General features: G+C 40.7%; 1 protein-coding gene across 5 annotated transcripts in view; it reads right to left on the bottom strand.

Annotated features, from left to right (window-relative positions):
* The window catches only part of LOC140731037 (astrotactin-2-like), a 1,710,280-nt gene that overhangs the window by 697,744 nt on the left and 989,066 nt on the right, over positions 1-23,470 (bottom strand). For all 5 annotated transcript variants that reach the window (XM_073052234.1, XM_073052229.1, XM_073052230.1 and 2 more), the window contains one exon: positions 3,874-4,040. In XM_073052234.1, the coding sequence (XP_072908335.1) occupies positions 3,874-4,040 (167 nt within the window). The remainder of the gene's footprint in view (positions 1-3,873; positions 4,041-23,470) is intronic.

Below are 23,470 nucleotides of genomic sequence, written 5' to 3'. Positions count from 1 at the left end.
GCCTCAGAATAGAGGGACAGTCCTTTAGAATAGATGTGAGAAGAAATTTCTTTAACTCCAGGGTGGTGAATCTGTCGAATTATTTGCCACAAATAGCTGTAGAGGCCAAGTCATTGGGTATATTCAAAGCAGAGGTTGATAGATTCTTGATTAGTAAGTGTGTCAACGGCAATGGCAAGAAAGCAGGAGAATGGGGTTGAGAGGGATTATTAGTCAATCATGATGGAATAGTGGAGCAGACTCAATGAGCCAAATGGCCTAATTCTGCTCTTATGTCTTATGGTCTCATGGAATAACCGACAACTCCTCCACCACCCCACGCCACCAACTGGTTTTACAGGACAGCATACAACAGGAACACGGACTCTTCTGTCACCAAATGCATGATTATCATCAAGGACCCATTTTTTCATCCCTCCATTCCCAACAATTCTACCCATACTTTATCACACACTTGTACACTTAGAGCATTTTGAGTTGCCATTTCCCCCAGTCACATCTTTGGGAAGCGTGGGAGAGCTGGATCATCTAGAGGAAGTCCATGCAGTGGACGGAGAATGTGCAAACGCCACTGAGACAGACCCTCATATTGAGTTTGAATCTGGCCCGAGAAGCTGCGAGATGGCAGCACTGATACACCGTGGTGCTGCAAGGTAATTTCAGGAGACAGGGCCCATGTCAGATTCGCAAAGCAACCAGATAAACCAGTTATCACCAGTTTTGCCTTGAGTGACCAGAGAACATGCAGGAAGTGAAATAACCTACTGATCGTTAGGTTTTAAGGAGACAAGAAATATGGATGGTTTACGTGACCATGCATGCATTGCTGCACAGTTCAAAGAACCCCTAACCTTTTCCTGAAACATACACGCAAAATAAATGACAGGCATCCCAAGGCATCCATGGAATGGGAAGAAACTAGGAATGAGATTTGGTTTCTTTCAATGCGTGACACAATGCCTAATTCCTAAATACTTCATAACTGCAGCTCAGGATCAGGAGTATGATAACATACTCCCCATTTAGTTTGGAGAGTAGAGCTCCTGCAGCACAAAATGCCAATCAGCATTCTGCTTGATTCACATTCCATTCTATACATGCTGCACCACGGAGCATGGTGGTTGTAAGCATCATCTACAAGATGCACTGATGTAACTGCTCCTTCTAAATTTACACCTTCCTGCCTGGGAGACATATTGACGCTCCTTCATTGTGACTGGGTCATGAATTTTCAAGTCCTCATATAATAACTCTTTGGCATACCCGGCCCCAAAAGATAATTAGTGGCCCCACCACAGCCCTGTGAAGGGCAATTAGCAGTGGATTGTAAATGCTGGCCTTGTGAGTAACATTCACATCCCCACAGTAGCTGGAGTAGTAGTAAAAGACTACAGGAAGAAAAATTCTCCTTCTTTCTGCAAGATGGTAAGACTTCTGATTTAATTATATCACATGCTATGAGAATTCTGTGCTATGAAAACCACATAATCAGCACACAAACAGGGTGTTGAGTGGATAAAATCTTGAGAGCGCCTGTATTTCCTGTTCTGGCCGGGCTGAAGTTACTTTGGCAGTGTTCTGATCCATATCAGTATTGGCAGAGCAAGGGTAAATAAATCAAGAGCTTCTGCAGAGAAAGCACCTGAAGATAAATTGGGAGGAAGTTGTCTTGGAGACATAATGGGTTGCAGATGCTGGAATTTTGGGCAACACACAAATATTAGGGAAGGTCAGCAAGTCAGGCAGCATCTATAGAGGGAAATGCACAGTCAATATTTCAGGTCGAGACCCCTCATCTGGACTGTCTTGGTTTGCTTACACTCAGAGATAATAAGTAATGTGTGCACTTTGTACAACAATTCTGATGGGCAGGTGAATTATTCAACCCTCGAACACCTGGACAGCAAAGATGCATACGTCAGGATGCTCTTTATCAACTGCAGCTCAGCATTCAATGCCATTATCCCCTCAAGACTAACCAATAAGGTTCAAGACCTTGTCCTCAATCCCCGCCCCCACCTCGTGCAATTGGATCCTCGTTCCCTCACTTGCAGATCCCAGTCGGTTTGGATTGACAGTAGCATTGCCTGCCTCCCCGATCCCCTTCAGCACAGGTGTACCACAAGGTTGTGTGCTTAGTCCCCTGTTCTACTCACTTTACGCTTATGACTGTATGGCTAAGCACAGCTCCAATGCCATATTCAAGTTTGCTGACGACACCACTGTCGTGCAGCAAATCAAAGGTGGTGACGAATCTGCATATAGGAGGGTGATTGAAAATCTGGCTGAGTGGTGCCAGAACAACCTTTTACCCAGTGTCAGCAAGACCAGGAGAAGATTATTGATTTCAGGAGGGGGAAACCTGAGGTCCATGAGCCAGTCCTCATTGGAGGATCAGAGATGGAGAGGGTCAACAACTTTCAATTCCTTGATATTAATATTTTGGAGGAGCACATAAGTGCCATTACAAAGAAAGCATGGCAACACCTTTACTTCCTTAGGAGTTTGCGAAGATTTGGCATGACATCTAAAACTTTGACAAACCTCTGAGTTGTATAGTGGAGAGTATATTCACTGGCTGCATCACAGCTCGGTATGGGAACACCAATGCCTTTGAACGGAAAATCTGACAAAAATTAGTGGATACGGCCTAGTACATCATGGGTAGAGCCCTCCCAACCATTGAGTACATCTACATGAAATGTTGTTGCAAGAAAGCTTGCATCTATTGTCAGTGATCCCTGTCACCCTGGACATGCTCTCTTCTCGCTGCTGCCAACAGGAAGAAGGTACAGGAGCCTCAGGTCTCACACCACCATGTTCAGGAACAGTTATTACCCCTCAACCATACGGCTCTTGAACCAAAGGGATAACTTTATTCAACTTCACTTGCCCATCACTGAACTATTCCCACAAACTATGGATTCACTTTCAAGGACCCTTCATCTCATGTTCTTGATAGTTATTGCTTGCTTGCTTGTTTGTTTGTTGTTTGTTTGTTTATTTATTTATTATTCTTTCTTTTTCTTTTGGATTTGCACACTCTGTTATCTTATGCACACTGGTTGCCCTGTTGGAAATGGTCTTTCCAATGATACTATTATGGATTTATTGAGAATATCTGCAAGAAAATGCATCTCAGGATTGTATATGCTGACAAATATATGTGCTTTGATAGTAATTTTAATTTGAACTTTGAAATTTGATTTCTGGTTCCCTTGATAACCGTTTGGTCTGAAGATCTGCAGGACATGTTGAAAAGAATAGACAGCTTTGCTTTGTTGGGTGGACACAGAGGGATAGCGGTTAGTGTAACAATATTACAGCACTAGCTATAATATCAGGGTTCAATTCTTGATGCTGGTGTACCTTCTTCCCGTGGCCGAGAGGGTTTCCTCTGGCTGCACTAGTTTCCTCCCACGTTCCAAAGACAGCGAGTTGTGAGCATGCTATGATTTCACCAGAAGTGTGGCGACATTTGCAAGATGCCCAGCACAATCCTTGCTGATTTGATTTGACACAAAAGGGAATATCCCACTGTGTTGTTTGATGCACATGTGGCACCTTTCTTCTTTCAGACTCTTTCACTTCAGGAAATGATACACTGGCATTGGCTTATTATTGTCACATGTACTTAGATACAGTGAAAAGTTTTTTGTTATGCATACTATTCAAACTGATCATGCCATTGATGTAATTTGTTCAATATAATAACAAGCAAACAGGAGAAAATGGGGAATACAATATGTGAAAGCAGCATGTACTTTAAAGAGGCTTTTGGATTTTGCATACTTTGTTAAGGGTTCACAAATCTCCCAATTTCTCTGGAAAGAAACAGCATAGTTGCAGAGAAACTTTAAAAGCTTCACTCACCCACAGAACATAAGGATGTTGGTGGAGGAGGGGTCTTCAGTTAAAGGCACCGTCTGCTGTAAGCAAAGTTGTTCACAGCCTCCATTAAACCCATCAGAGCAGTCAATTCCTTTGCTGTGGTCAAAGCAACCGGAACCATCCCTCATCGGTCTCAAGCCCACAGGACACTGTAAACAAGAGAAATGTTGCCAGAATTTAGGTTCTATAATTTAGGGCATTTGATGGAATTAGCATTCAAAGATCCACATTTCCCTTGTTAAAGCAATAAGCTTGTTGAGCCTGGAAATAGAACTCATTCTGATCTGCAAAGCATATATATAAGAGGCTTCCCTTGTTTAAGTATGATAGCCACCATTTCCTGTTGAATTGCCAACCAACTCTGATTCATCCTGATGCAGCTAATGTTTTCAATGATGTCACTTAGAACCATAGAACCATAGAACATAACAGCACAGAAACAGGCCTTTTGGCCCTTCTTGGCTGTGCCGACCCATTTGTCTGCCTAGTCCCACTGACCTGCACCTGGGCCGTATCCCTCCAAACCGCTCTCATCCATATACCTGTCCAAGTTTTTCTTAAATGTTAAAAGTGAGCCCGCATTCACCACTTCATCTGGCAGCTCATTCCACATTCCCACCACTCTCTGCGTGAAGAAGCCCCCCCAATGTTCCCTTTAAACTTTTCCCCCTTCACCCTTAACCCATGACCTCTGTTTTTTTTCTCCCCTAGCCTCAGTGGAAAAAGCCTGCTTGCATTCACTCTATCTATACCCATCATAATTTTATACAACTCTATCAAATCACCCCTCATTCTCCTATGCTCCAGGGAATAAAGTCCTAACCTATTCAAAGGCAACATGAGTGAATCTGCAGATGCTGGAAATAAATAAAAAACACAAAATTCAACCTATTCAACCTTTCTCTGTAACTCAGTTTCTCAAGTCCCGGCAACATCCTTGTAAACCTTCTCTGCACTCTTTCAATCTTATTAATATCCTTCCTGTAATTAGGTGACCAAAACTGCACACAATACTCCAAATTCGGTCTCACCAATGTCTTATACAACCTCACCATTACATTCCAACTCTTATACTCAATACTTTGATTTATAAAGGCACATGATGGGATTATCTTCTTTTCCATCTGACTGAATGGGATGCAGAGCAATAATATACATCATGACCTTAACTTGTAACTCCTTGTTAAAAATAAATGATTCCTGCGCCAAGCTACCTGGGAGAAGCAAATTAGAGGGGCTTTACTGGGACTCTTCTTCTCAGCCCTGTTCTTCCATCAATTTCCGTACCATTATCCCCTACCCCTAACTTCCTCCCTTGGTTTTCCCACTTTTCCATCTTAATCCCTTTCCTCTTCCTTTCTCTTCTGACACCTCTGCTTTCTCCCCTCACAGTTGCCTGCTGCTTGCTCTTTCCAACGCGGTGGCACTTCGCCAAATGCTGCCTTGAATATTAACCCTAGTGCTAATTCACTAATGCATTGATGCTAATTCATCAGCATTGCAGGGCCTCCCGCTGTGTATTGCAGCCACACACAATGCAGAGTACTGTGATCTCTCTGCAGAGTGGCAACCCCTGGTCTCCCAGTGGCTTAGAACTTGATATGAGTCAAAATTCTTAGTGTGGTATGGGCTGAGCATACACCCACTAAAGATAAAGTGCACCTGCTTCCTCATGTTGTTTCACAGCTGCTGTCACTGTCATGGAAAATGATCCTTAAGGTTGAGCCCTATTTCTCATGTGTCCTCTAAGCAAGACAAAGCAGCTAAGATCCCCCACAGGCAGCTGCCTATGGGTACCTTGTAGATCATACTTTAATATAACAATCAAGAGATCTCAAAGTGGACTTTCTTAATTTCATGATATCTTGGAGGATTTCTGACTAACCAGTATTTCTAAACACGTTGTGGTTTGGCTATTGCCTCTGAAATAGTTCCTTACTCAAACAACATTGCTAAACACAATCCTTCTTTATATTGTTTAGGTATTTCCCCAGTAATGATTTCTCAGGCAAGCAACATTGTGATCAATTTAAGGAATTCTTCAGCATTGACGCCGATAAATCAGTGCAGGAACTATTAGAGGTAGTTTGGCACCAATTATCATCGTGCCAACCCTCCTGAGATAACACCTTTGTCGAAGTGTGTCAGAATGTTGATGGTATGTTTATACTTTACTGATACCAGACAAAAAGAACATTCTATGAAAACATAATGTACAAATGAGCAGCTTGCTCTGCCATTCAATAAGATCAGGGCTGAACTCAGCAATCTCCTTGCATATCTGGGATCTAACTACTACTTCCATCATCCTTTGAAGAAGATATTTTAGTCTCCCAACCCTCTGAAAAGAGGAAAATATCAGTTAATTTCTTTTATAAATGGGTGAGCCCTCATTTTTAAACAATCCTCCCAGTTCAAGATTATCCGACAAGAGGAAATATCCACCCTGTCAAGACCCATCAAGATCTTTTATGGTTCAATCAACCCACTCTCAGTTTTCTAAAAATTTTTGGATATGTTGTCCTTCAAAAGAGAATTCACCCATAGCTTAGTAAACCTATGAACTGATTCCAATGAACTGAAACCACCTGTTCAGCATCCTCTTTAGACTTCCTACCATCAGGCAGGAGACTCCAATGCACAAAGACAAGAACGGTCAGGATGGGAAACAGCTCCTTTCCTCAGGAATTCCTTTCCTGGAGTTCATTAGGCTTCTGAACTCCCTGCTGTATCACATTTGAAGTATTGGTGGGTAATTTATACTGTACTCTACAATATTTAATTTTAACCATATAACAATTACAGCATGGAAACAGGCCATCTCGGTCCTTCCAGTCCGTGCCCAACGCTTACTCTCACCTAATCCCACTGACCGGTACTCAGCCCATAAGCCTCCATTCCTTTCCTGTCCATATACCTATCCAATTTTTTTTTAAATGACAAAATCGAACCTGGCTCTACCATTTCTACTGGAAGCTCGTTCCACACAGCTACCACTCTCTGAGTAAAGAAGTTCCCCCTCGTGTTACCCCTAAAACCTTTGCCCCCAACTCTCAACTCATGTCCTCTTGTTTGAATCTCCCCTACTCTCAATGGAAAAAGCCCTATCCACGACAACTCTCTCTATCCCCCTCATAATTTTAAATACCTCTATCAAGTCCCCCCTCAACCTTCTACGCTCCAAAGAATAAAGACCTAACTTGTTCAACCTTTCTCTGTAACTTAGGTGCTGAAACCCAGGTAACGTTCTAGTAAATCTCTTCTGTACTCTCTCTATTTTGTTGACATCTTTCCTATAATTTGGTCTGGGGAAACGATGTCTCATTTTAACAGTAGACATGTAAATGACAATAAACTGGACTTGACAATGCTCTCCTTGTGTTTCTTCCAGCTGCTGCAATTTCCTCCCACTTATCAGAGGTGTGGAGGGTGATAAACCAAACTGGCCACTGTCAATTACCCCTGTGGTGCAGCTGAGTGGTAGAATATGGTGGAAGCTGAGGGGAATCAAATAAAGCAGGATCAGTGAAGGATTTGTGTAAAAGGGTGCTAGTTGGTTGGCACAGACATGGTGGTCAGAAGAGCCTGATTCTGTGCTGTATGACTCAAATCTGCTTTCTGTTTGGCAGTAGAACATGCTGTTCTAAAGTAACTATTCTGAAAATTCTCCTTAAACCTCTCATTTAGGCCAAATTCTGATTTTTCCAGTGCAGTTCAGATTATAATCCCCTTTGATTATCATTATATTTTTCAAACTCCCATATCTTATTTTGCACTCCATCCACACCATCCAGTGAAACTTTCACTATCGCAAGATTAATATTTACCAACAGCAATGATGCCCCACATATTTCCGCACAAACTAAATTACACCAGTTGGCACCAAATGACTGAATTTGTAATTACAAAGATTTAATGAAGCAAGAGCTGTCATCAAACCATTATCACAAAACCAACAAAGGGATTTAATCATCACCCTGGATAACATTAGAACTACAATCATCATTATGTACTAATTTGGCATAAATAAAATACTCAAGAGCTTTTATATAGGACTGGCAACTAACAGTTTCCATGTGGTCATTGTGCTCATTGAAGTAACATCAGATTATAATATCAAACAACTGTGCTTGTGTTACCCATTCTTATTCTGTCAGACCTTGTAATACACAGTGTCAGAGGCTTAACTGGGTGATCAGACAGTTAATTAGTTTCACTTGTGAGCCTCCCATTATGACAGGCTTGGGATTTATGTTGATGTCAAAGTTTGTCAAATTCACTGAATTATTCCTGTCAGCTATGTTCAATTCAAAGAAAATGATGCCAGATATTTTCATCCTCATGTGATCTTAATGCTATTTATGATAAATGGAATCAGATATTATAATACCGTGAATCAGAAATTCTAATCTTGGTGATTTAATAAGTCACTGATGAATCTATTTTAAAATGAACTAAGATAGGCAGCGAATCAAATTTTCGTTGATCTATTGAACATATTATAGATTTGATATTTTTTGAAGGCAGAGTTGTTCACTTGTTCACTTTGGTTAGTTCTGGTCTCAGTGAAAGCAAATGGGAAATGAATATTACAATCCTAATTCTGTGAGTTAGAAGAAATGCAAGTGTGGCTCAGAGGTGAGAATCAACACTAAAGATATATTTTACCAGAAATGAGTATTGGCTGAGTTCTCAAACATTGTACTGCCATCCAGCATAGTAATAAAATGATCAGAAGAATTTGAAAATTGCTCAAGTTAACTATTCAATGATATAAAGAAAACCAAAAGTAGATATTGACAATTTCCCGTTTGCATTACAAGTTAACATTTCCTTTAAATACTTCTTGTATGAACTAAAAGGAGGATTATCTTGTAGCTTTATTTTGATCAGAATTAAAATCCAACTTGCTTCAAACCGCCCTATTGTGATGGGGGGGGGGAGGGGAGAAGAGAAAAAAGCCACAGAGGGGAGGATGGGTGGGGCAAGTAAGGTAACGCAAACAAAAATAATACAAATACATTGTAAATTAGATAAGGAAACAAAGGGGTATCAAAATCCTTTTGGATGATTCTTTCAACAATCCAATTCCATTGATGCACTATCATGGAAAAAGATCAAGATATGCATAATGGTGGCTCCTCTCCGTTCCACCTCAGAGACCAGACAGGACTTCGTGTTATCGGTTCCAAAGGTTCAGAACCCATTCAATACTGCACAGAATCACTGCTTCCACCTCTATGCTCAAATTGCAGGAGGGAGACCTTAACTAGGAATTGACTGTCTCAAAGGCAGGCGTGATGCCAAATGGGCCATGGATGATGATGATTCGAAATAAAGTTCAAGTTTAATTGTCAATCAACCATAAATGAACACCCATGAATGCAGTCAAATGACAAGGTGCAGAACACACATATAGCACATACTGTATAAGATACAAGCAATAAGATATAGTCACACAAAAAGTATATAGTCCAAGATCTTGAGTACATGAATCTGCAAAACAGCTTGTTTTCTGCTGAATGATCACTGATTACGCCCAAACCCTTTATTGCTGAAATCAACCAAGACATATTCACTCAACAATTCTAGCCATCGGGGAAGCCTTATGTTGTACATTACACTTCACACTTTTCTGACCTCTTAATAAGAATAAGAAAGATTTGCTTGATTTATTTTCTTAAATCTTTTCACCAGCCCCACCCTCCAGGTCATCACGAAGTTCTAATTCTGTGCTCTGCGTGGAAGCATCTTGGCACAACAGGGACCCTGCTCACTGCATGGAATTTACACCATTCACTAAATTATTTTGAAGCATTTTAAGTAATTAAAAATCAACTAAAAATCACCAGGAAGATTTGAATAATATGGTTTAACATGTAATGCTCAAGATTAAAAGATTAAAAAAAGAATTGATGATAGATAGATAGATAGATAGATAGATAGATAGATAGATAGATAGATAGATACTTTATTCATCCCCATGGGGAAATTCAACATTTTTTCCAATGTCCCATACACTTGTTGTAGCAAAAACTCATTACATACAATACTTAACTCAGTAATAATATGATATGCATCTAAATCACTAACTCAAAAAGCATTAATAATAGCTTTAAAAAAAGTTCTTAAGTCCTGGCAGTTGAATTGTAAAGCCTAATGGCATTGGGGAGTATTGACCTCTTCATCCTGTCTGAGGAGCATTGCATCGACAGTAACCTGTCGCTGAAACTGCTTCTCTGTCTCTGGATGGTGCTATGTAGAGGATGTTCAGGGTTTTCCATAATTGACCGTAGCCTACTCAGCGCCCTTCGCTCAGCTACCAATGTTAAACTCTCCAGTACTTTGCCCACGACAGAGCCCGCCTTCCTTATCAGCTTATTAAGACGTGAGGCGTCCTTCTTCTTAATGCTTCCTCCCCAACACGCCACCACAAAGAAGAGGGCGCTCTCAACAACTGACCTATAGAACATCTTCAGCATCTCACTGCAGACATTGAATGACGCCAACCTTCTAAGGAAGTACAGTCGACTCTGTGCCTTCCTGCACAAGGCAGGCATCTGTGTTGGCTAAGTTCTGAGATACAACTAATACTCTAACGTCTAGGGGTATTTGAAATGTCTTTCGAATTTTATATTGAAAGAAATCAATATTTGTGTCTCATCGGCTCCAAATTTGGGAAGAGTGCCAGCACTTAGATGTTACCAATAGTAATAGTAATACCAATAGTAACACCTAACTTACACTTGCAGTTAAACACAGAAGTTGGGAGCTTCTATCATTAATATGACATGAAAAAAGAAATAGAAGCAGAAATATGTTTTTTGGTTTCTTTTGCCTACTCCACCATTCAACAAGATCATGCTTCAGCTTTTAACCTATTTCTACCGTCCTGCAACAACTCCAAATCCATTGTTTCTTTTAATACACAAGAGTAATATGCCCTATCTTGAGGATACAGAGTGGTCCAGTTTCCATGGCTTCTTGGGTACAGACTTCCAAATACTTTTGACTTTCTGCATGTAGAAACATTTTCTCATCTCTGTGCTGAATGGCAGTGAAGACCAACACCTTCACTCCTATAAACAGTACAACTGAGATCCAAAACTGCATGAAATGCCCTTAAGATGCAAATATCTAATGAAGTAGACTATTCAGAAGGATTAAATGTTCTTATGAGTTACTTCATTGTATGTCTTACAATGTTCAGTGAGTCTACACTTTGGGAGAAAACTAAATACAAAGAAATCTTAACCCTTCAGAGGGAAGAGGAAAGAATGCCAGTCCATTGTGATGGGACACAGGCTGCCCGGTGATCGGCAGATGAAAACTACTGGGGGTAGGAAGATGGCGGAGAGTCTGGCAGATGATATGAGGAACTAGATGGAGAGGGGATGGTGGGCAGATGGAACCAGAAGGAAGGAGTGAATGGGAGGGATGAATAAAGGAAGAAACAAACTTGATGGATATTTGAGTGTGGGTGGGAGAACTGTGGGGGGCTGGTTTATCTGTAATTGGAAAATTCAATATTTCTATCACTGAGCTGTAGAAAACCCAAGAAGAATATATTCTTCTTCAATATATTCTATCTTCAAGGTCTTGAAGGTGACGGACATGTTGAATGCAGAACAGTTCTTGTAATAAAGCCTCAGAATTCTTTTGGAACTTAGTGTTCATTTTGTAAATTTATTTCCAAAATGGGTTGGAAAAATAGAAAAGCTACAGATCAATAAACTTGCAGAAGCGTGGTTGTTTAAAACTGGTTTTCTTATTGATCTTTGGCCAATGATTTCCATTGCTTGGAGCCAAATGTAATGAAAGTGAGTGGATTCAGTTCGAACAATTCTTCTTGATCTTTGCTTTTTTTAAATGGTACAATTCTCTGAATCAAAGATTGTCATTGCTATGCACGGACATTGCTGTGGCTTGATAGCAGTATATCATGGCCACAACAAGGTTGACATGACCCTGCCAAATTGACTGTTGAGTCTCAAATGTCACTTTGTATCAGTGATGATTTGCCAGTCATTCTCTTGCTTCTGAGTTTGAAGATGACAGTTTCAAGCCCCCACACTATGATGTTCATACCTTATCCAGGATGAGACTCTTAGAACTGGTTGAGTACAACCTTCAGTAGTCTTCTGAGTCCTCACCAACGACCATGCACCCATCTACATCAATCATGTTTGATCCTCCTCATATTCCCATCAGCTCACACTCAGCCTCTGCCACTATCACTGCACTCACACTAGGGGCAATTTACAGCAGCCATTAACCTTCCAACATGCAATCAGTAACATATGAGAGGAAACCAGAACACCATAAGAAAACCCATGCAGTTATTGAGGGAACATACAGTACTGCGCAAAGGTCTTAGGTACATGAAAAAATTTATGTAAGGCAAAAATGCTTTTGAAAATAATGAAACATTTCTAACTATCAAAAAATACTATAAATACCAGTAAACAGTAAAAAACAAAATCAAATCAATACTTGGCATGACCATCCTTTGCTTTTAAAACTGCATCAATTCTCTTAGGTAAAATGTCAAGCAGTTTTCTATTAAAATCAGCTGGTAGGCTGTTCCAAGCATCTTGGAGAACTTGACACAGTTCTTCTGCAGACTTTGGCTCTCTCCCTTACTTCTGTCTCTTCTGGTAATCCCTGACAGCTTTAATGATATGGATACATGGCTCTGTGGGGGCCATATCATCTGAAACTACATGAAAAATCTAGGATGCTTACAGTTTTTGCACAGTACTGTACAAACTCCACACAGGCACAGCACCTGGGGCCAGGTTGAATCCCTGTCTCTGGAGGTGGGAGGCAGCAGCTCAACTTCCTGGCTTTCTATACTACCCCAAAACATGAGAAAACTGCATCGTCTATTCCACTGTTGTTTGTAAATGCTAGGTTAAACCTAGTAAACCTTTAAACATGGTCTCAATAGAAGTAAATTGTCTGCTCAGTGGTTCAATGTCACAGCTACTTTATTGCAAGATGTTAAAGAACTCCTCTTAAATTACTAATAGTCATTGGCATCTGGGGGAAAAATACTAAACTTGAGTTTATCTCACTCAGATTTTTTTTAATTGATCATCTTCAAAATTGGAATGTCACTGTCACGCTAGCATTTATTTCCCCACCCAAAATCCTCTTTAGAGAGTGAAAGTAGTGAGGGTTGTTTGGAAGTATTCTGGAGCTATATGAATACAGCAGATATTAATTAAAACAAGAGCCAGTATTCAGTTCTTAAAAAATTTGTAAAATGCAAGCAGTAAATTGGAAGTAAAAGCACACCTTTGCAAATAAACAGTACCGCCTGTGGAGCACAGGGTGGCTCACCACCTGGGACTGGCTGCTCAAGAGAAGCAATGTAAAACAATGGGGTTATGTTAATTGTCACACATCAAACCTGGCAACATGGCTAAATTATTTGCACCATTATAAACAAGTTCACAGACGCTGGCAGAACAGACTAATATTATCACTTAACACATCAAATGGCTGACCTATCAATAATTGGAAGATCTGTGTACTCAGAGTCAGCCCAACCAACATTAATTCCAAGGACTTCAATGTTATCTCCATTGTCTTGTGTTCTATTCTATTATGTCTCTTCTTTTGGGTGGGGGATGTGCTCAAACAGGCAATGCATTGGTCATTCTGCCTCTCACCAAGATATGGAATATAAAAGGCAATTTAATCTTATAAGTGTTCATCCCCACTACTTGGCAGAACAGAGATAACATTGAAGTCCTTGGAATTAATGTTGGTAGGGCTGACTCTGAGAACACAAATCTCCCAGCTATTGATAGGTCAGCCATTTGATGTGTTAAGTGATAATAATAATCTGTTCTGCAAGCATCCTTGAATTTGTTTACAATGGTGCAAATAATTTAGCCATGTCACCAGGTTTAATGCATGTCCAATTCACATAACCCAATTGCATCTCTTGGCACAACGAGGAATATGAGTGGCAAAAGTATCACACAAAAATATCGAGCACACACTTTCATTTGTGGTAGTGCCAAAAAATGTACAGTCAATACTGGGTTTATCTGCCTGTGAGAGAATTTGGTGAAAAGAGTCTTAGTCCTGGATAGTGACACAGAGTCAGAATACAGTGACTTGATGAAAGAAAGAGAGAGAACAAAATTTGATTCCAATGCAGCAGAAGTAAAAGAAGTCATAAAGAAAAATCCCAGACCCATCCCTTTGTTGCCAGCATCTTACAAAGCATTGCCACCAACACCAAACTTGCTGGTACAGTACAATACTGATCTGAAGCCAAAGAGTGACAAGAATCAGGATCCAACTGAAGAAGTGAAAGCACAAGTGAAGGAATTGAGAAGTTTTATTGAAATGATGAAGTCTCAGCATAAAAAAGAGATTAGATAGTTATTGAATGAATAGCAATTTCTTTGCAAAGACCTCAAGAAAGAGCCAACTTCAGAGTTACAGTTACCGGTAATTGATGCAGACCAGACAAAACATGAAATTAATAATGAAACACAAAAACTGTGTGAACCACTTAGAAGGTCTACTTGTGTTCGTGAACTCCTAGAGACTGATAGAGACATGTTAAATTATGCACTTGTTTTGATTAATGTTTCTAATTGTTTTTCTTTTTAAGGAAAGGAAGATGTGGTGATATCACGTGTAAGAACGTGATTGGACAGAGTTCGGAGCACGCGCAGAAATGACAGAATGATCGAGAAACTTGTACGGTTAAAATGTGGTTGCTGGTTGCTGTTGTAAATAAAAGTTCTAGTTCTATTCTTCCAGAATAAGTTTCGTTATTGGAAACCCATGGTCCGTATAAAGAACACAACACTCAGTGCAGTCACATCTAAGTCTCTGTAATGAAGGAACACAGTCTAGGATCCTTCTGCTACTGCACACAGAGGATTAGGGATTGTGTGTGGAACACCTTTGAACATAAAAGGAGTATTAACTCAGAGAGCCATATTGTGGCAACATGGCAATGGAGCTATGTTTGTTAGTGCTTTTTACTCTCTCTTTAACATTTATGCTACGCAATGTACTGAAATGTGTGCCGGGGTGGTGATGTGTCCCTATCAAAGGAGGAGTAAGGCGCTCCCTCTCTCCGCTAGCCTGCAGGACTCCCTTGGGCAAGGGTTAGCACCTGCTTAATCCCCCCCCCCCAATCAGGATAAAATGAGGCCATGGGAGCAGGTGGTGGATGGCCAAACGAGCAGCTGGTGCATATCACAAGTCCAGGTTATGTGAGCACTGACACCAGGGTTACAATCTCTGAAGAGTATTGGATAATGCCTGGGGTCACCTGTCTTGTAAAGACACTGCCCAGAAGAAGGCAAGGCAAACCACTTCTGTGGAAAAACTTGCCAAGCATAATAATGGTCATGGACCATGATCACCCATGTCATGTGACACAACACATAATGATGACGATGAATGTGCTGAACAAGAATGTAAAAGTTTTTGGACTTGTTTACCTCCTGTATGTACTTTTAAAATCATGAATAGAGTCTATTTTGAAACATATAAATGAAAAATCAAGACTTTTGAATGTCCCCATTACAGATTCTGTGTGGCTCTATTCTAGTCAGTCAGAACAATGTCAGTAATTATTAAAACTAATTTTGGCAGCAGATGGCTCAGGACAAAATTTAAGAAATCAGAACGAAATATAAGGAAAAACAGACTGATATTGCATGAATGAATGGGGAATACTGCTACAGATGCAAGACCCTTCAAAAATCTTTAGTCTGAAACATTGAAAACATTTATCTTTCCTGAAGTGCTGCCTGACTTGCTGAGCCTTTCCAGCGTATTTTATTTTAGCTCATTTCCAGCATCTGTAATTCATTAATTTGCATGTACCTTCTGTATTTAATATCCTGCATCTCCGAATCACCTATAATAATCCATGCAGAAAACAAATATTGTATGTTTTGGGAGCACTTTGGCTGTAGTCTGCAAATAAACCATAACGTAAGCCACAGATTTGAATCTTAGAATATAATTGAGAAGCAGCTCTGGGAACAAGAAGATCAAGCAGACTGTTTAAATGGCCATGTTAAAAGGTTATGGGGCACTTTATGGAACAAGGACTACACCAACTACACTTACACATTCCGCATGTGTACACCAAATGAGACACCTCAATGCCACGGAAGGAAGACGTTCGTCTCATCAGCAAGTATGATTACCGCCGCTGTCTGTAAGAAGTTTATACGTTCTCCCTGTGACCGTATGGATTTGCAATGACCAATTAACCTAACAATTGGTATTTACATGCAAATTTGCTCATGTTTAGGCTAGGGTTAAATCAGGGGTTGCTGGGTGGCAGGGCTCGAAGGGCTGGTAAAGCCTTTTCCACATTGTATCTCAATGACGAACTAAAAGGATAATATGAATGACTGACAGAACATGTCTGAAATGATGCAGTCCCTAAGAAGCACGTTCATTTACAGAAAGCACATCAATTTAATTGTAGCTAAGTTTGTCCCTCTCTCAGTTTGAACTTACCAGCTTCTTAGAATCTCAGTAAGAGTACTACAGCACAGAGACAAGCCCTCTGGCTCATCTAGACTATGCTGAACTGTTACCGTAGATTCCGGATTATAAGCCGCTACTTTTTTCCCACATTTTGAACAGCTTTGAACTCTGCGGTCTTTAATCCAGAGCGGCTAATACATGGTTTTTTTTCATGCCGCCTCGTAAACATTTTGCCTCGTAACAGTAGACCAATAAAATTGATGAGTAGTCCAATGAAATTGTACGATAAATCAAGCGCACTTTCACAATTAAATTATTGTAAATCAGTCATTTGTACTCACCCTCATCAACATGGAAAATACTCGAAGAAAAGCAAGACCCGAGCGCGTCAGACCCGATTAGACCCGATCGCGTTACGCAAGTGCGTCAGACCCGAGCGCGTCAGACCCGATTAGACCCGATCGCGTTACGCAAGCACGTCAGACCCGATTAGACCCGATCCCGTTACGCAAGCGCGTCAGACCTGATTAGACCCGATCGCGTTACGCAAGCGCGTCAGACCCGATTAGACTCGATCGCGTTACGCAAGCGCGTCAGACCCGAGCGAAAACGCTGCTTTTAAGTTAAAGGCGATCAATAACTTTTCCTGGTAGGCTGCAGTATATATATTTTTACCAGTCTCTAGGAGATATTGGAATGTTGTTCGTGCTGTTCAGTAAAAAAGTATATCCAACGTAATTTGTGTTACCGATACGTATGTATATTTAAAAGTAGCGGTGCGGCCTAAAATCCGATGCGGCCTTTACAATTAAAAAATTGATTTTATTTCTAAAATTAGAGCCAGCGGCTTTTAATCAGGTGCACTCTGTAGTCCGGAATCTACGGTATTTTGCCTAGCCGCATCATAACCCTCCGCACCCCACTATCCATGTACTCATCCAAATTTCTTTTGAATGTTGAAATCAAATCACTTCCTCTGGCAGCTCTTTCCACACTTGCACCAACCTATGAATGAAGAAATTCCCCCTCAGGTTCCCCTTAGGTACTTCACCTTTTACCCTTCGCCTTTAGTTCTCGACTCACCAAATCTCAGTGGAAAAAGCCTGCTGATGTTTACTGATCAATACACTTCATGATTTTGTGCACCCCTATCAAATCTGCCCTCGTTCTCGTATCGTCCAGGAAATAAAGTCTTAACCTGTTCAAGCTTTCCCTGAAATGCAAGTCCTCAAGTACGGGTAACGTCCTTCAAGTTCAAATCAACTTTTAATACATTGAAATGCAGGTTATATATTTTTAAAAAAGCAGCATTGCTGAGTTATGAGGACATTTCCTGGCATTCCCTTTATTTTGCAACATTTGTTATTGGATATTCACAGAGCATTCGTTCCAACATACTTGGAAGTGGATATGTGTAAAGAATAAAATCTCAAGGTTCTTTTGCTGTCAGAGATTAAATTCAATTCAAGACCAACAACATCTCTTACAGATCAAGGATGAAATTATCCTTCAGCATTCCTAAACAACCAATAAGAGATAAGGTGCTTTTGATATGAATCACCTTGAATGAAATATGAGCATGCAGGTAAGTTTAAATGTCTAGTAAATGCATGCAAAGGGCAATGGTGAGGACATGCAGTGATTAATGGTTAATTTTTCCAATGGTTGACAAAGACCTGGCTGACTTTGAATGGGAATCAATGAAATCACATTCAATTAAAGTAAGAAAATAGCAAGCCAAATATTATTGGGTGTCATGGTAGCATAGTGGTTAGCACAATGATTTACAGCATCAGTGACCTGGGTTCAATTTTCACAGCTGCCTGTAAGGACTTTTTACGTTCTCCCCGTGACCAGATGGTTTTCCTCTGGGTTTTCTGTTTTCCTCACACAGTTCAATGACATACCAGTTAGTAAGTTAATTGGTCATTGTAAGTAGTCCCTTGATTAGGCTAGGATTAAATTGGGGTATTGCTGTGTGGCACGGCTTAAAGGGCTGGAGGGGTCTATTCTGCACTGTATGTCAATAAATAAATAAATACTATGCTAATCTTTATTTCTAGTGAACTTGAGTACAACATCTTACTGCATTTACATTGGCCCCTGTGAGACCACATCTAGAAGATTTTATATAAACCTGGTCTTCCTAGTTAATTGCAGATATTGTACATGTACAATGGAGGTAGTGTAGTGAAGGTTCACCATTTTACTTCCCAAGATAGTGACTTAACTTCTAAGGACAAATGCAGTGTACTGTCTTGAGTTCAGAAAAATGAAAAGTGATCTCATTAACACATGAAGCATTTTTATATGGGTTCAAGGGGTAGATACCATTCTGCGGCATATTTAGAGAGGTAGCTACCCATAATCATCACATCCATATAACCATAAAATTACAGCATGGAAACAGGCCATCTCAGCCCTTCTAGTCTGTGCTGAACGCTTACTCCCACCTAGTCCCACCGACATGCACTCAGCCCATAACCGTCCATTCCTTTCCTGTCCATATACCTATCCAATTTTACTTTAAATGACAATATCGAACCTGCCTCTACCACTTCTACTGGAAGCTTGTTCCACACAGCTACAACTCTCTGAGTAAAGAAGTTCCCCCTCGTGTCACCCCTAAACTTTTGCCCCCTAACTCTCAACTCATGTCCTCTTGTTTGAATCTCCCCTACTCTCAATGGAAAAAGTCTGTCCATGTCAACTCTATCAATCCCCCTCATAATTTTAAATACCTCTTTCAGGTTCCCGCTCAACCTTTTATGCTCCAAAGAATAAAGACATAACTTGTTCAATCTTTCTCTGTAACTTAGGTGCTGAAACCCTGGTAACATTCTAGTAAATCTTCTCTGAATTCTCTCTATTTTGTTGACATCTTTTCTATAAGCAGGATAGAACCAGATTACAGCGCACAGTGAGGACTGCCGAGCGCATTATTGGAGCCTCCCTGCCCTCTATTGTGGACCTGTACTCTTCCAGGTTGAAGAAGAGGGCGGGGAACATCATAAAGGACTCCTCCCATCCTGCGCACAGACTGTTTGATCTGCTTCCATCTGGTAAGCGCTTCAGATCCCTCCAGACTAAGACTAATAGGCACTGGAGAAGTTTTTTCCCTACTGCGGTCACTTTGCTGAACAGTTAACTGCCGGTTAACTGTCGGCTAACTATTACTTGGATTGCACTACCTGTATGTATAATCTATATTTTCATTTATATTTATCATTATTATTGTTATGAGCAGAGAGACAACATCTGCCGGAAGTAAATTCCTTGTATATGCATAGGTACTTGGCGATTAAAGTCTGATTCTGATTCTGATAACTCGGTGACCAGAACTGTACACAATACTCCAAATCTGGCCTTACCAATGCCTTGTACAATTTTAACATTACTTCCCAACTGCTATACTTATTGCTCTGATTTATAAAGGCCAGCGTACCAAAAGCTTTCTTCGCCACCCTATCCACATGAGATTCCACCTTCAGGGAACTATGCACCATTATTCCTAGATCACTCTGTTCTACTGCATTCTTCAATGCCCTACCATTTACCATGTATGTCCTATTTTGATTAGTCCTACCAAAATGTAGCATCTCACACTTATCAGCATTAAACTCCATCTGCCATCTTTCAGCCCACTCTTCTAACTGGCTTAAAACCCTCTGCAAGCTTTGAAAACCTACTTCATTATCCACAATGCCACCTATCTTAGTATCATCTGCAAATTTACTAATCCAATTTACCACCCCATCATCCAGATCATTGATGTATATGACAAACAACATTGGGCCCAATACAGATCCCTGAGGCACACGACTAGTCACCGGCCTCCAACCTGACAAACAGTTATCCACCACTACTCTCTGGCATCTCCCATCCAGCCACTGTTAAATCCATTTTACTACTTCAATATTAATACCTAATGATTGAACCTTCCTAACTAACCTTCCGTGTGGAACCTTGTCAAAGGCCTTACTGAAGTCCATATAGACAACATCCACTGCTTTACCCTCGTCAACCCTTCCTCGTAACCTCTTCAAAAAATTCAATAAGATTTGTCAATCATGATACCACGCACAAATCCATGTTGACTGTTCCTAATCAGAACCTGTCTATCCAGATTATTATATATACCATCTCTAAGAATACGTTCCATTAATTTACCCACCACTGACATCAAACTTACAAGCCTATAATTGCTAGGTTTACTCTTAGAACCCTTTTTAAACAATGGAACAACATGAGCAATACACCAATCCTCCAGCACCAACCCGTTTATAATGACATTTGAAATATTTCTGTCAGAGCCCCTTCTATTTCTACACTAACTTCCCTCAAGGTCCTAGGGAATATCCTGTCAGGACCTGGAGATTTATGCACTTTTATATTCCTTAAAAGCACCAGTACTTCCTCCTCTTTAATCGTCATAGTTTCCATAACTTCCCTACTCATTTCCCTTACCTTACACAATTCAAATTCCTTCTCCTTAGTGAATACCAAAGAAAAGAAATTGTTCAAAATCTCCCCCATCTCTTTTGGCTCCACACATTGCTGCCCACTCTGATTCTCTAAGGGACCAATTTTATCCCTCACTATCCTTTTGCTAGTAATATAACTGTAGAAACCCTTTGGATTTATTTTCACCTTACTTGCCAAAGCAACCTCGTATCTTCTTTTAGCTTTTCATATTTCTTTCTTAAGATTCTTTTTACATTATTTATATTCCTCGAGCACCTCATTTACTCCATGCTGCTTATATTTATTGTAGATCTCTCTCTTTTTCCGAACCAAGTTTCCAATATCCCTTGAAAACCATGGCTCTCTCAAACTTTTAACCTTTCCTTTCAACCTAACAGGAACATAAAGATTCTGTACCCTCAAAATTTCACCTTTAAATGACCTCCATTTGTCTATTACATCCTTCCCATAAAACAAGTTGTCCCAATCCGTTCCTTCTAAATCCTTTCGCATCTCCTCAAAGTTAGCCTTTCTCCAATCAAAAGTCTCAACCCTGGGTCCAGTCCTATCCTTCTCCAAAATTACAATGAAACTAATGGCATTGTGATCACTGGACCCGAAGTGCTCCCCAATACACACCTCCATCACCTGACTTATCTCATTCCCTAACAGGAGATCCAACACTGCCCCTTCTCTAGTCGGTACCTCTATGTATTGCTGCAATAAACTATCCTGCACACATTTTACAAACTCCAAACCATTCAGCCCTTTTACAGTATGGGCTTCCCAGTCTATGTGTGGAAAATTAACATCTCCCACAATCACAACCCTGTGCTTACTACAAATATCTGCTATCTCCTTACAAATTTGCTCCTCCTCCCTCCCCATTAGGTGGTCTATAATACACCTCTGTAAGTGTTACTACACCATTCCCATTCCTCAAATCCACCCAAGTTGTCCCCCTAGATGAGCCCTCTAATCTATCCTGCCAGAGCAGCGCTGTAATACTTTCTCTGACAAGCAATGCAACACCTCCCCTTCTTGTCCCTCCGATTCTATCACACCTGAAGCAACAAAATCCAGGAATACTTAGCTGCCAATCACACCCCTCCTGCAACCATGTTTCACTAATAGCTACAACATTAAATTTCCAGGTATCAATCCATGCTCTAAGCTCATCCACCTTTCTTAGAATGCTCCTAGCATTAAAATAAATGCATTTAAGAAATTCTCCACCTCTTACTCTCTGTTTATCTCTAACGGTGTAAACAACTTTACTATCTTCTTTTTCTTCCTTCTCCCACACATCTGTTCCTACACTCTGGTTCCCCTCCCCCCTTGTATCTAGTTCAAATCCACTGGAGCCTCTCCACATTGATGAATATGCAGGATCGGTGAGTGGCTACATAAGAAAGTGTATTGAGGACATTATCATACTAAACATTACATTGCCAGGGCTAATCAGAAACCATGGCTGACTGCAGAGCTTCATGCTTAGGGATTGGGACGTTGCCTTCATATTGGAGGACAGGATTACAGTAACATCAGCAAGAGCTGTACTTTTCCATGCCATCAGGAAGGCACAGCATAAGTACACACAGAAAATGCACAGACACCTTTGTGACACCAGGGACACATGGCACATGTGGCAAGGTATTCAAACCATAACCAATTGCAAGTCCACCCTACACACTGACAGTGACATCCTCCCTTCCTGATATGCTGAATGCTTTCTATACTCGATTTAACCAATGGAATGATGTGACACCCAGAAAAGATCCCTTCCTTCCTGAGGAACAGGCACCCTACCTGGCCGCAGGTGAGGTGAGGAGGACCCTAGCGAGGGTGAACTCATGCAAAGCCAAGACCATTGTTGCGGATCCCTGCCACCTGTTCCATAATCTGTTTGACCCACTATTGGCAGGAAGAAGGTACAGGAGGGTCAGTACTAGGACTGCCAGAGTGGCTAACAACTTCTTCCCTCAGGCTATGAAAGTATCGAATACCCAGCCACCACTGAGATCTCATCCCTTGGACAGTGAGCTGTTTATTCTTCTTTACTGTTTACCTGTGCTGCACTTCACTATTTTATTTTATATTTCATTAACTTATTTATAGTAAGATATTTTGGTTTATGTGCTGTGTGTGATATCTGTTGTGTGGGTGCATCATTTTCCAGAGGAACATTCCTGTGTTTGATGTACAGTCAGATAACATTAAATTGGTACTTGAAGTACGAGGATGATTTCTGTGCCAGTAAGACCATAAAATGCAGGAAACACTCACTAGGTTAGCAGAATATGGGTAAGTAAAAACACTTCATCTTTTGCAGCAATCTGCTGGAAGAACTCAGCAGGCTGAGCAGCATTGGTAAGAAGAAAGAAATTGTCGACTTTGAGTTGAAACCCTGCATCAGGATTGAGAGCGGAGAGGCAAGCTGGCCTCTCTATGAAACCCAAAACACTAACAACTTCTTCCCTCCCACCAAAGCTGCTCAACCCACTAAGTTCCTCCAGCGGATTGTTTGCTGCTCCTAATTCCACCATTTTCTAGTTCTTTGTGTCTCCATTTTTTTGACCTTTTCCTCACTGGGGTCTCCAGAACCAGGAAGCACAGCCTCAAAATAAGC

This window comes from Hemitrygon akajei, chromosome 7 (genome assembly GCF_048418815.1).
Source record: "Hemitrygon akajei chromosome 7, sHemAka1.3, whole genome shotgun sequence".
Taxonomy (NCBI): domain Eukaryota; kingdom Metazoa; phylum Chordata; class Chondrichthyes; order Myliobatiformes; family Dasyatidae; genus Hemitrygon; species Hemitrygon akajei.
The sequence above is the reverse complement of the archived record's forward strand: the minus strand, read 5'-3'. Positions and strand labels throughout refer to the sequence as shown.